Source organism: Dendrobium catenatum, unplaced genomic scaffold, assembly GCF_001605985.2.
Source record: "Dendrobium catenatum unplaced genomic scaffold, ASM160598v2 fragScaff_scaffold_772, whole genome shotgun sequence".
NCBI lineage: Eukaryota > Viridiplantae > Streptophyta > Magnoliopsida > Asparagales > Orchidaceae > Dendrobium > Dendrobium catenatum.
The window spans coordinates 297862-310740 of record NW_021319234.1 but is presented as its reverse complement, the minus strand read 5'-3'; the positions used below and the strand labels follow the sequence as shown (position 1 = coordinate 310740).

The window sequence follows — 12879 nt, the reverse complement described above, 5'->3', positions numbered from 1 at the left end:
CCAATAAAGCAACATTGTACAATAGCTTTTGCTTGATAAATGGTGAGGCAAGAGGTCAAAAGGTAGAACAAAAATAATATTTTATTCATCACTCCTGCTCCAAATTCAAGGGTTAAAGAGTTTCATAAAACGTTCTTGATGGAAAAGAATGTGGGTGAAAAATCCTACCAAACCAAATTTGATCCATAAGTCTAAGGAATAGTGAGAATTCTCGATCTCTTTAAATTCGAATATATAGGATTTGAATTGATGTTGTTTCATTGATTCCTAAAGGTTTCATTAATTCACGATGTAGGATGATCCATGTTAAACATTCATGGCTGAAATGCACCAAAGTTTAAAGAAAGAAGATTTTATAAATCCAAATTCCATCTCTAAGGCCTTCACAAATTTCTACCAGCCTAATTTAGCCTATATGTACAAGTCACAAAGGCAACTTTGAAGGCCTTAGTTTAATAACATTTTTAATGGAAAAAAAAATGGCTACAAAATGTAGCAAGTAAGCTTTTGAAGGAAAAGACAAATATAATGCTAAATTGCTACAATAAATATCCCATAATTATGACTTACATATACATGTATATGTGGAAAGAACTCATCTTGAGGATGCAGCAGCTACAGCAACCTTATCATCTTCTGTGTGTTCCTCTTTGGCAAACTCCTCAATTAGAGCACGCTGCCTCTCAGTCAGGTTTCTGCTTTCAAGGCACAAATCAGGAAATACAGTACGATACTTTCCAGTGAAAATATATTCAGGTTTATGAGAAAACTTACGATGGTATTGTAACGTTGAAATGAACGTATTGGTTTCCATAGAAAGCAGAATTCCTTGTCTTTATGCCTGAAGAAAGAAAAAGGATGAGATGTCAATGGCTCGATTAATTATTATGTGCAGACGCTGAACGTCGTCCGAAGACCAATCAGAATGTGTCACGTCACCCCTGCATTGGGTACTGCTGACGTGGCGCATTCTGGTTGGTCTCAGGACGGCGTTCTGCGTCCGGTCTCTGCACAGAATAATTTCTCCAATGATTGAGCCGTTCTTCCTGAGTTTGAAATTATAATATTTGTAAAGATAAAAGGGTGAAAATAGTCCTCAGCCATCTTCATTTATTTCTTTTTGATATGTAATTGATGTCCAGCATAAGATTTGATGGCCATTTGGGATTTCTTGCTTTGTTTTTTTTTTTTTAATGTTTTAATTTGAAATAAAAATATATTTGATATTATAAATAGTTGTTGTTTTATTTTTATTGAATATCACAAAAATTAATTTATGCGGAAAGTGGGAGAGGTAGTGGCCAGCACCGTCGGCTGGTTGGCGACAGATATAGTGTTAGACCAGTCCATTGGACCGGTCAACATAACAAGAGGCGGAAGAGCCGCCTCCTATACGAGTCACACGAGCCGCAAGATCCATGGGAGCCAATTTGGAAGGATTTTTTAGGGAGTTAGGAGGTAAATTTGAATGTAGGGACTGTTTAGAGATTTCCTTTTTGATTGTATGCATTAAATAATTTATTTTCCTAGGGTTAAAACATCTTGAATTTGGCTGAAATTTGAGATTTCTTAGGTTTAGATTTCCTTTGGGCTCTAGTAGTGTCTAGAGAATTTGGGAGAGATCGATCCTCCTCTCGAATTGAGTATCAACTGTATCTTGCTATTTTTCGTTTCTATTTCATCAAATACTACAAATTATCTACTGTTTTCGTGATTTTGTGTGGATTTTTGTGAAAAATTTTCATTGTTTTCCAAAGATTGATAGGAAATACTTGAGAGCTACAAGTGATTCCTATCAGATAGCACCCGGCAACTAGCTGAGGTGGTTTTCATTGAAAGAGAGAGAGAGAGAGAGAGAGAGAGAACCCAAAAACTATTATGAGATTTTGTTTTGATAGCTAGATTTATTAAAAAAAAAACTAAAAATTTTAAGAACACAAATCAAATACATATTTAAAACAGTATACAAAAAATATAAACTGATTTCACGAAGCCCCTTAGTGTGGGGATGTATGTATGTGTTTTGAATGTTATTTGAGCCTTACCTTTCCCTTTTAAAATAACCTTTTGACCTGGTTGAGTTCCTGGCCGAACCTGGCAGAGGAAAACAAACTTCTTAGCAATATGTCGTTTATGAGAAGCCTTTTAAGTAGTTTCTCAAGGAAACAAGCCATATATTCTGGCAAATTATGACAAACCTTAAGAACAACTTCTCCAGTAAGGGATGGGACATTAACAGTACCTCCCAATATAGCCTGCATAGAGTATAAGAAAACATTCAGCTTATGATATTTTTAAAGATCCAAAAAGTAATTAGATGAATCTTATTTTGGAAAGTATCCATGGACAACAACAGAAAGATGATAAGATGAACGAGGAGGACCGTAGGATCACACCACTCTATCAGCAACGTTTCATGGAGATTTATCATGTGACAATGCATATGTCGCAACTTAACACATCAACGGCACAGCTTTCAAAATTGATAAAGCAATCTTAAGCCCTAGGCTCAGTTCCAGGGGAAATTATTCTATGCGGAGTCCAAATGTAGATGATCGTCCAGTGCTGCGTATGCACTAGAGACGCACTGCGTATTGTAAATACGCAACAAATACTAAACCAAATCATTAGTTGTGAGTGTTTGCTGAGTATTTAGTGAGTATTTTCTACATTTTTACTGAGTTTTTGCTGAGTATTTAGTGAGCATTGTTGATTTGTTGTGTATCTACAAATACGCAGTATGTACGTAGCAACCAGAAGATCTTCTACGTTCGGACTCCGCACAGAATAATTTTCCCTGTTCCAGGCTGACCCTCATCGCACCAAGAGTTCTAGCATAACCACCTATTCAAGAGGTTCGAATGCAGCAAATGGTGATCTCAAGCCTACACATAGCCGAGGCTAACAACCCAAGGACAAACAGTTGAAGATAGTGGAAGAGAAGTACAAAAAAATGAACAGTCTTTCTAGCACCCAACAACTAGTATAGCAACAGCAAACTGACAAATCATGAAGATCACTGCTTAGATAATGATTAAAAGCCCCTCTAGAAGAGAACAACAATACAGTGAGGAGATCGTAAGTCCCTAACTGAGAAATCTTTGGTAGTCTTTCTGGACTCCAACAGCAAATATAGCAACAGCCCATCGATAAAACATGTAGATCATGGTTTGGATAAGAAAGAACTAGCTAAACACGCCCTTTATAACCCTCTTTTGATTGTATCCTCATTTCACCATTCTCTTCTACCCAATTCTTTATGGAATGAGAAGAAGCCATAAAAGAGATAAGTGGGAAAAAAAGTAGAATAGTTGGCAAAGTGCGAGAACTTTTCCAAGAATGCTTAAGTTCTCCCAAAAAAGAGGGCAAGATATTTTCAGTGAATAGAGAAAGAAGAACATATGTTGAAAAAGTTATTAGTTATAATCACACATACTACAAGAGGAGTTCTTGGAAATTCAAACCAACAAACTTTTCTTAATTAGAAAGGTAATTATAAACTCCAACTAATGGCAAAAGCATATGGCTTACAATTAGATGAAAGCAGCTTCCTTATAAAAAAGCTATCCTGCCATGCCATAGACAGCTAATGGGAGTTTTATTAACACAAAGTAAGATTAGCCTCTTTTCCAAACTTAGCTTGGTGGTTAGCTTGAATTGGAGAAAAATAAGTAATTATCATATTATTATATTGACGTGCCGCTTGCGTTCATCCATCCTCAATTATTCAAAGCATTAGCACCTTTTCATCACTTTTGAGGTTTCCTGTACGCATTAGGTATAGGTATTGGTCGGGTACTTAGCCAAGACAAACACTCAATTGCTTATTTCAATGAAAAATTATATGCCGTAGCTCAGTTCATGAAAAAGAAAGTAAGGAATGCAAAAGGTCATCATATGATGGAATACATAAATAAAATTTGGCTTGCTATTTATCTCTGGATAACAAGTGTTCCAATTGTAACTCTTCAGCAAAAGAAATAGAACAACAAGAAGTCAAGTATTTTTTCTCTCACACAAGTTCATTGTTTTCTTTCTCTTCTCTCTCTCTCTCACTCTCCCTCACTTTTTCTCTCTCAAGCTCTCTTCTAGGTCTACACCAATCAAATATCTGCTCATGATCATTAATTTAGTTAAGAAAGCAAATCCATTCTTCAACCTAGTGTACCAAACATGCACAAGCTATACCACAAAAAAACAAAGACCTCAATAAACCAACAGAGGAAAAATGGATTGTGCATTCACTTCATGAAAGGAGAAAAAATTCATACCAATTGGTTTAAGAAGGTGGAGATTTACATACATACCACCCTATACTACTCTATTTACATATTTAACACCTAGAACTTTAATATTACATACATACTACCAATAGTATATTTTCATATCAAATATGAGTGACAGAAATGAAATATATGAGTGGTAGGAAGAAAATATGAGTGGTATATTTGATATTAAAATAATATAAGGTCGTATGTATGTAATATTAAAATTTAGGCGTTAGATATGTAAATAGGATGATATAAAGTGGTATGTATGTAAATTTCCCTTTAAGGAAATCAACGCATGCTTATAAAAAATGTTTAGATAACATAATACCTGAGTGACATTTAGAACAGCATCCACATGTATATCAGACTTCTCTCTCCTGAGAACTGGATCTTGCCGGACCTACAATACGAATTTGTGAGTACTATTTCCTTCATTTCATTACCATTACCATTACTAGGATAAATAGAAAATACCATCTACCTTTATAGTGACATAAAGATCAAGAGGCTTATTTCGGTCAGGATCTGCACCACCACTTCCATAAACTTTTATTGTATCATTATCATCAACCCCTGAGAGATAAAATAAACAGCATATATTAGCTGTAATCCCCATTAAATTTAGATATTGAACACCACGAAACCACCATATGATTGTACACACCGGGCATGATGTCCAGTTTGACTGATTTTGTGCCTTTTACAACTTTCTGGCCTTTGCATGTTCGGCAGAGATTCTAGCAAAAAGCTAAATGAAATTCATATTTTCATGACAAAAATTCAACAGACGCGATGAATCAAAACTGGTTGCTTTGCTGATTCTAGAAAGTTCTAAAAACCATACCTTCATCATTTTCCCAGAACCACCACAAATCGAACAGGTTGACATCATCCTAAAAGGCCCATTTTGCATGAATATCTGCAGGAATGTGGAAAACACTAAAACCATTAACAGCTAACATACCAAGACATGCACAAAAAATAATCAAATTGTTAATATAGCTGTGTCGTACAGATCCTGAGCCTCGGCATGCTCGACAAGTTTCAGGCTTGGTTCCAGACGGCACACCACTCCCACCTTTAAAAATATGATGCATCAATAATAACTACAAACAAGTTTATCAAGCCGAAATCATCAAAAAAAACCTCCAAACCATTTGTATAAAAGGAACAGATATAATACCACAAGCTTCACAAGTAAGCGAAGTTTGAAATGACAATGTTTTGGTGCACCCTTGGATAGCTTCCATGAATGATATTTCAAGAGAAACCTATATGTTCATTAAGTCATCTTTTTGCAGATAGGAGACAGATTGCTATAGTAATAATGCTTAGCAAAAGAAGCACATAAAGCCCAACCTTTACATCTTCTCCACTGAACTCGCCATCTCTGAACATGCTTTTAAAGATCTGTAAGATAAAAAAACAACCGAAGAAGACTAATTTCAGTAATGGAGATTTCGTTAAACAATTTATGCATCAAGTATACCAGGTCCCAAGTCCACTGACCAGCCTGGATCGATTGACCTGGCACCACATACAACCAGGCTTGGCTAAAACTTTAGACCTGAAAGATCAGACTGATCATCCGACCTGGCTTTGTTTATGACTAGAGGGTTTAAACAACAACAACAACATCAAGCCTTTATCCCACTATTTGAGGTTGGTTATATGAATCATTTTTCTCCATTGTGTCATGTTAAGAGTTAAATTCTCAATTAAATCTAATAAGAAATGTCATTTCTAATATTTTCTAACCAAGTCTTTTTAGGTCTACCACTATCTTTCTTAACATAAGTCAAATCTAATACATCTAATTCCCTAACCAGGTCATCGAAATGCCACCATTTTATGTGACCAAACCATCTAAGGCGACTCTCTCTAATCTTATCTTCCACTGGAGCTACTCCAACCTTTTCACATATATTCTCATTTCATATCCTGTCTCTAAAAGTAAAGACACTCATCTACCTGAGCATCCTAATCTCAGCAACACAACTTAATATTATGCTTTTCTTTTAATGGACAACATTTTGCACCATAAAGCGTTGCAGGTCTAACAAACATCTTGTAGAGGGTTTAAACACTTAACAAAAAAAAAAATTAAATCCCAACCTGTGCAACACCTTCAACAATCGTAGCTTCAGAACCTCTGTTTCTGTTTAGCCCACACCAAGCATACCGCTAGAAAAGTCTCAGTTTTTTCACCCCACTAAGAGGAAATTAGTTAAAGTTGAACTCCATACACACTCCTTGCACCTACAACCCCCAATTCAATCTCAAATTTCCAATCACCTTTCACTAGCAAAAAACCCACTTAATTCTGTCCCCATAAGCTTTTATCCTCAGGCTGTTATGCAAGAAGACAAAATGTTCATGGAAAAAAAAAACAAAAAAATGGACAAGAGCAGAGGAACAAGTAAAAAGGAAATGAAAGGAGGGAGGCAGGTAGATGTTACTTTCATTAAAGATAGGTTGACCTGACCAAACTGGCCTTAAGAACTAATCAGGCTACAAAAAATTGAATTTAAGAACTAATCAGGCTACAATAAATTGAAGCTAAGGAATGACAAAACCATAAAAATTTATTTTTCCAAATAAAAGATTAGGCCCCAAGACACTGGAGAGAAATAACTTATTGTTTACAAGGAAACCTAAGAGGACTTTAAGGTCCATAGGACAATTATTAGCACTTAGGATGTGCTGAGAACATCAATCAGCATAATTCAAACCAAAGAAAAGAAAAAGATCCTCCATTTCAATGGAAAGTAAAATAGGATAAATATAAAACACATGAACTAAATCAAGCACCAAAGTGATGGTAGAATAAAGCAGAATTAGAATTACTCAATGCTAAATTTTATTAAATAACGAGGATTATTCTAAAAATGACATACATCATTCATGTCACCATGAGAGAAGAAATCATCAAACGGGCTCCCAAATCCAGGACCACCACCTGATGCAGCTTGCTCGAAGGCATCAGGACCAACCTGTGACATTTAACATTGTTATATGACAACCATACAAACAAAATGATAGAAACGAATAGCTCACTCAAACATAATTGAAGATGGATAGCACAATGATATATTTATTATTATTCATTAGCAGCATAAACATGAAAAAAAATTGAAATTTGTCATAAAAGATATGGATTCTCTCAAATTAGTCCATAATTGCATTGGTGCAATTAACAAATCACAACCATTCAATTTGTTTTGACTGGTTAGAATAACTCCACAAAAATCAAATTGATTTAAGAAAAAATATATAGTTCCAATGATAACCACAAAAAAGTGGATGGATTGGCAAACTGCACTGAAGAATTACCATCCCAATTGGAGATAAACCGTATACTATCAAAAACCAAAAACTTATGTCAGCAGTGAAACTGATCAATTATATATGGCATACTTGCCAACAACGAATGGCGCACCACGGCGCAAACTTCCCCGTGGAGCCATGGCGCATAGCGCACGGCGCGGTGCACGCCATTTTGAACACGGCGTAAAATAAAAAATAATTATAAAAATTATTATATGAATCTTATTTTAGAGTATCAATCAAGTTGGGTAAAGCTTGGTTGAATATATTTGTGGTTCAAAGTCCAAACCTAGGGGTGTCAATATTTGACACGACACGAAAACCCGACACGGAAAATCCGGGTTGAACCCGACCCGATTTCAAAACGGGTCGGGTTCGGGTTCCAGAAATCGACCCGTTTCAAAAACGGGTCGGGTTCGAGTTGACCCGGCGGGCAACCCGCCAACCCGTTTAATAAACCTAACTAAACTATTTTAATCATATCAAATAATTTTAAAATTAATTATTACATTATTTTAGAAATTAAATATACAAATATTAAAAAATATTTATAATAATATTAAAAAATCTCTGAAATTAAAATTGTGCGCACCGTGCACCATGGCGCACGCATGGAGCAAATGACGTGTGCCAACTTGAACATATGCGCAGCGCCATGCAGCTGGCACTATAGATGAGCCGCGTCGCACAATGCATCATGACGCACGCCATTTTGTGCCATTGACATGTAAATTTTATGGTATCATAGACGAAGGAATTACAATTTATTATTAACCTAGATCCTAAGGCTGGCTGGCGCACTAATCTCCAAGAACATTTAAACAGATATCAAAATGGAAAAGAAGTAAAACATTCCCGACCTAATTGGCCCGCATTAACCTAACCAAGCAAACTCTTCTCCCTCTTAGCACAGGGCATGTATAGTGCCATCACCAATGCAAGCCAAGGCAGGTGGCTTATCACCAAATCCATGACCAAAAGGTAGAACAATTAGTACTAAATCTTATTATTTTATTTTCATGTTAGAGAAAAAATGATGACCACCAAGAATTATTTAGAGAAAATATTTTCAATAATAAATCATATTTTGAAACCAAATAAATAAGTTCAAGTTGGAGATTTAAGATGATCAATCAAATATTTAATTGAATCCTTAAAATTAGAGTTCTATTATTTGTTTTCAAATATAAATACACCTTGAGCTTGAGGGAAGGCTACCATTATGGCCTTTTTGAACTACTTTCAAGAGGAATATATTTCCTTATCAATTTCCTTCCTTTCGTATAACACTTCATGTACTAATTATACCCCCATGATTCAATAATAAAAGCTTCATTCTCTTGCAAATTTTTGTGTCTGTGAATTTGTACTACTAGCTTTTAGATTGTTTTGCAAAGTAACCACAATTAAAGTTTGAGAATTCTACAATATCAATTCCTTTCTTATTTCTCTTCTCATATATCTCCACCATCTTCCCAAAGCATTAAACCACTTCTAACATTACAAAAAATCGAGCCATATACCCACCACAAAATCCTAACTCATGTTTTCCACCTACTGTGATCAATTTACTTACAAAATTTATGACCTAATCACACACCTAATTTACTCAAAATCACCTCCATTAGTTGGCTAACATCTCAAACATCTCATCTACACTTCTATGATCAATTGGCACTTCTATGTACCTATTATTTAGTTTCTTAAGAAAGCCAACATCAATTGATTTAATTGGTAAAAGGGAAATACAAGTACAGCCTAGGGGCCAACAACCCCTTTGTAACACGACAACAAATTTCTCAGCAGATTACTAATCATACAAGTGATATTAAATCATGATTAATTAACATGCTTTTACATGGTTAAATTAGGAAATCAATACCTGGTCATAAATAGATCTCTTTTCATCATCCTTTAGGACCTACAAAACAAATAAACATGTCTTCAAATGTCGTCAATCATAGCATGTAGTTTAAAGAATATCTACAAGGAGCATATAGCTCGCTTATTATGACTCAAAATATAAGATAAATAATTCATACACCTCATAAGCACGTTGAACTTCTTGAAACTTGCTATCAGCATCAGGATCATCTTTATTTGTATCAGGATGAAGCTTTTTCGCAATCTAATTAAAAAACACTCAGTTATTAGAGCAATCAATGTTAGGAGCGACGCAACAAACTTGACCACGCCTGCTACAGAGAAAACATATTTTAAAAGATGTTAGCAATAAAAATAATAAGTTAAATGGAACCACAAAATGCATTTGAAAATTACAAATTTTTAATGTAAATTTTATTATTTTTTACACAACCAAAGTTGAAAACAAGAAGCTAAAAACAAACATCAATTTATACCCCCTAATAATTTAATAAAAATTTTAGCCAACAAAAGGCCCTCTTCAAAGTGCAATTTGATTCATTTTTTATTTATAAATTATAATCTTTTCAATAATTATATTAAAAAAACTCATAAAATTGAGTTATAGAGGTCAATGAGGAACACTGAAAGAGTTGGCAAATGTTGAATGGGTTATTACAATGATGAAGGAAAAAGAATGTAGGACAAGCTAGAATAATAGGCTGCAAATAAGCCGAGCAGAAAAAAAGTTTGTTCAAGCTTGAACTCAAACTCAAGCTTGATTCGAGCATTTGTAGTAGTGTTCAATCTAGATTCGTTTGAATTTTTTTTGTTTTGTTTGAGCTTGGTTTAAGCTCAACATGTTAGCTAACAAAATGAACATTAATGAGCAACACTATCAAGGAACATATCAGTTAACTGAATGAACCTTATATAGCCTATTAATGAGCAGTCTAATGAGCTAAAAAATGAGAATTTAATTGAATGAACTACTAAATAAGCAAGAATTTTAATGACATAAAAAATTAGCTATGTTCATAAACAAAAGCAATCTAATATATAAAAGAACAAGTTGGCTTTCAGAAAATCCACTAATAAATCCCTATTTACATTTGAAAACAAATTTCTTCTATTTCTAAAGCGCTTAAACTCACCGCATAGTATGCCTTCTTGATATCTGAAGCAGTTGCATTTTTACTCACTCCAAGAACATCATAATAATCTCTCACCGACATTACTTTTGTTCCTAAAAGTTACAACAGAAAACAAAGCATAGTTTTACATCTTCTCTCAAAGCACCAGCACTTAAAACTTTTGTAATAAATTTTGATGAAGATCGAAAATCCTCAAACAAGTATTTTAACATACATGGAAGAAAAAGCTCACATCATACCATGGAAAAACCTCTTTTGACAGCACTTCCCTGGAATATTTCCACTGCAACGGCCACTCACCCACTCATCTGAATCAATCGACCATTTCCCAGAAATTCCACCGAAATCAATCATCACAGCAAGAAAAGTGGCAGGAAAAACAAAAACAAAAACAAAAAGCAAACCTGTCAGCCAATTCAAATCACCGAGAACCCTTGACGAGGTACATATCCCAGCAGAGGACCATCGCCCTGAACGGTTAAACTGCAATGCGGCAAGGAGGAGATCGGGAATGAAACCTATAATAAGATAATGCCAGAAGAATCGAGCTACAAAAAAAAATATCTCACTGCGGCGGCAGGCAATTCGCCAAAGAGGCTTGATTGAAGGGTTCGGCGAGCGAAGCGAAGTGCCAGCTGAGCGCCGTGGTGCCGCATGGCCGGAGAATTTGCGTGTAATAAGCACCACCAAAGCCTAAAGCCTTCCACTTAACCCCATAAGCGAGATCAGAAAGAACAGAGCGACGAACAGAGCGTCGCGGCAAGTTAAACGATGCCAGAGAGAAACCTTCTATTTATAGGCTGCTCGAGGCAATTAGGTATTGCAGAAAACGGTGGGCCTTTTGATTTTTTTTTTTTCAAAATTTTCAAATTAATTTTTTATTGAGAGTTATGTTATTTTAATTAAAATTGATATAGTTTACTCATAAACTCCATTATTTATATATTTAGCATTCAACATATTAAAATAATTAAAAATAATATCTCCCTATTATATTCATATTATTTATTACGGTTTTGTTTGTTTATCACACTTCCTCGTCAATCCCGAAGAAGATAGTGACGGTCCAAGTGACATATGGAGAAGGCCATGAAGAGCTTATAAGTGAAATCAATTGAGTCTCTCATTAAAATCTTAAATGTATCTAACATGATACTATATTTTTGTAAATAATAAAGGTTATGTGGGAAATATGTAAATGCCCATTATTTATATGATTTTATGATGTTCAAACATCTACAAATTTTATTTTAATCAATATATTTATGCATTTTATAGATATGTATATGACACTTATACCTCAAATGGTAAAATTTTATACATATTATTTAAAGGGCATGAGATGATTTATATAATTGCATATAATAAATCTTCGGAGAAGTATTTGAATCAATATTAAATAAGTATTTTAGTAAGTTGCTAGCAAGATATTTGTTGAGTTCAAAAATATAAGTAAGCGAGCGTATCGATATTCAAGCTTCTTTATCTTATTTCATTTCTTACAAATTTGCAAACAATAAGGGAGCCTTAAACAATTATTGAGATATTCATCAATTGCACTAATTTGTTCATTGGGAAATAATTTTGAGTTTAGTCAAATCGGATCAAAACAGTCTTGGGTTGTTTTATGTTAGCTTGAATCAAACCTAATAAATATGTAGAGGTGAATCAAATGTCTTATTGCACTTATGTTAAGCCCATTTTGGCAAATTGGGTAAGTTTGACCAAGATTGTGATCGTGGTGGGACTTTCGTGATTGAATGGAGATCACAATCATGGTGAGGCATGCATTGGAGATCAAGATTGTTGTAGGATGCATGTAGTCAAATGAAAATTGGCCAACAATGTGAATTAATGTATGTGTTGAAATCTATACAATTGAACTAGAGTGAATCCATTCATCAAACTTAGCTTGTATATTAACACCAAACTAGTTGGTGTGTGAATGCTAGCTTATATCTAAGGTAATGTTTGTGCTAGAGTCGACTAAGACAATGTGTAGAAGCTCACTTGGCTCTATTGTGTGTGTTGGATCCAGAAAATAAGAGGGAGTGTGTATATGTCTGTCATCAAAATTAAGGTAATTTTCTATTACTTGTCATTAATTTTAAGTTAATTGATAATTATGAGTTTTAGAATATTGAATGAGATAGAAAATAATCAAGGTTTGGGATTTAAAAGGTGAAATCCAAGTTTGGAAAATTACTTTTGTAGGTGTTGCAACGCTAGGGGATATGACGCCATGGCATTGTGCTCTCGGGAAA

At 34.6% G+C, this 12879-nt stretch overlaps 1 protein-coding gene across 1 annotated transcript; it reads right to left on the bottom strand.

The window, feature by feature from the left end:
- Positions 1-336: 336 nt before the first annotated feature.
- LOC110101736 (chaperone protein dnaJ GFA2, mitochondrial) lies at positions 337-11366 on the bottom strand. Its single transcript, XM_020829768.2, has 18 exons — positions 11185-11366; positions 11020-11098; positions 10855-10923; positions 10616-10707; positions 9643-9726; positions 9481-9519; positions 7169-7264; positions 5631-5681; positions 5455-5542; positions 5285-5349; positions 5116-5190; positions 4936-5008; positions 4753-4844; positions 4600-4671; positions 2199-2255; positions 2046-2094; positions 775-841; positions 337-695 (listed from the first exon to the last, which is right to left on the bottom strand). Exons 1-18 carry the CDS (start codon positions 11269-11271, stop codon positions 596-598), a joined length of 1335 nt encoding a protein of 444 aa, XP_020685427.1. The 5' UTR covers positions 11272-11366; the 3' UTR covers positions 337-595.
- Between the last annotated feature and the right edge of the window lie 1513 nt (positions 11367-12879).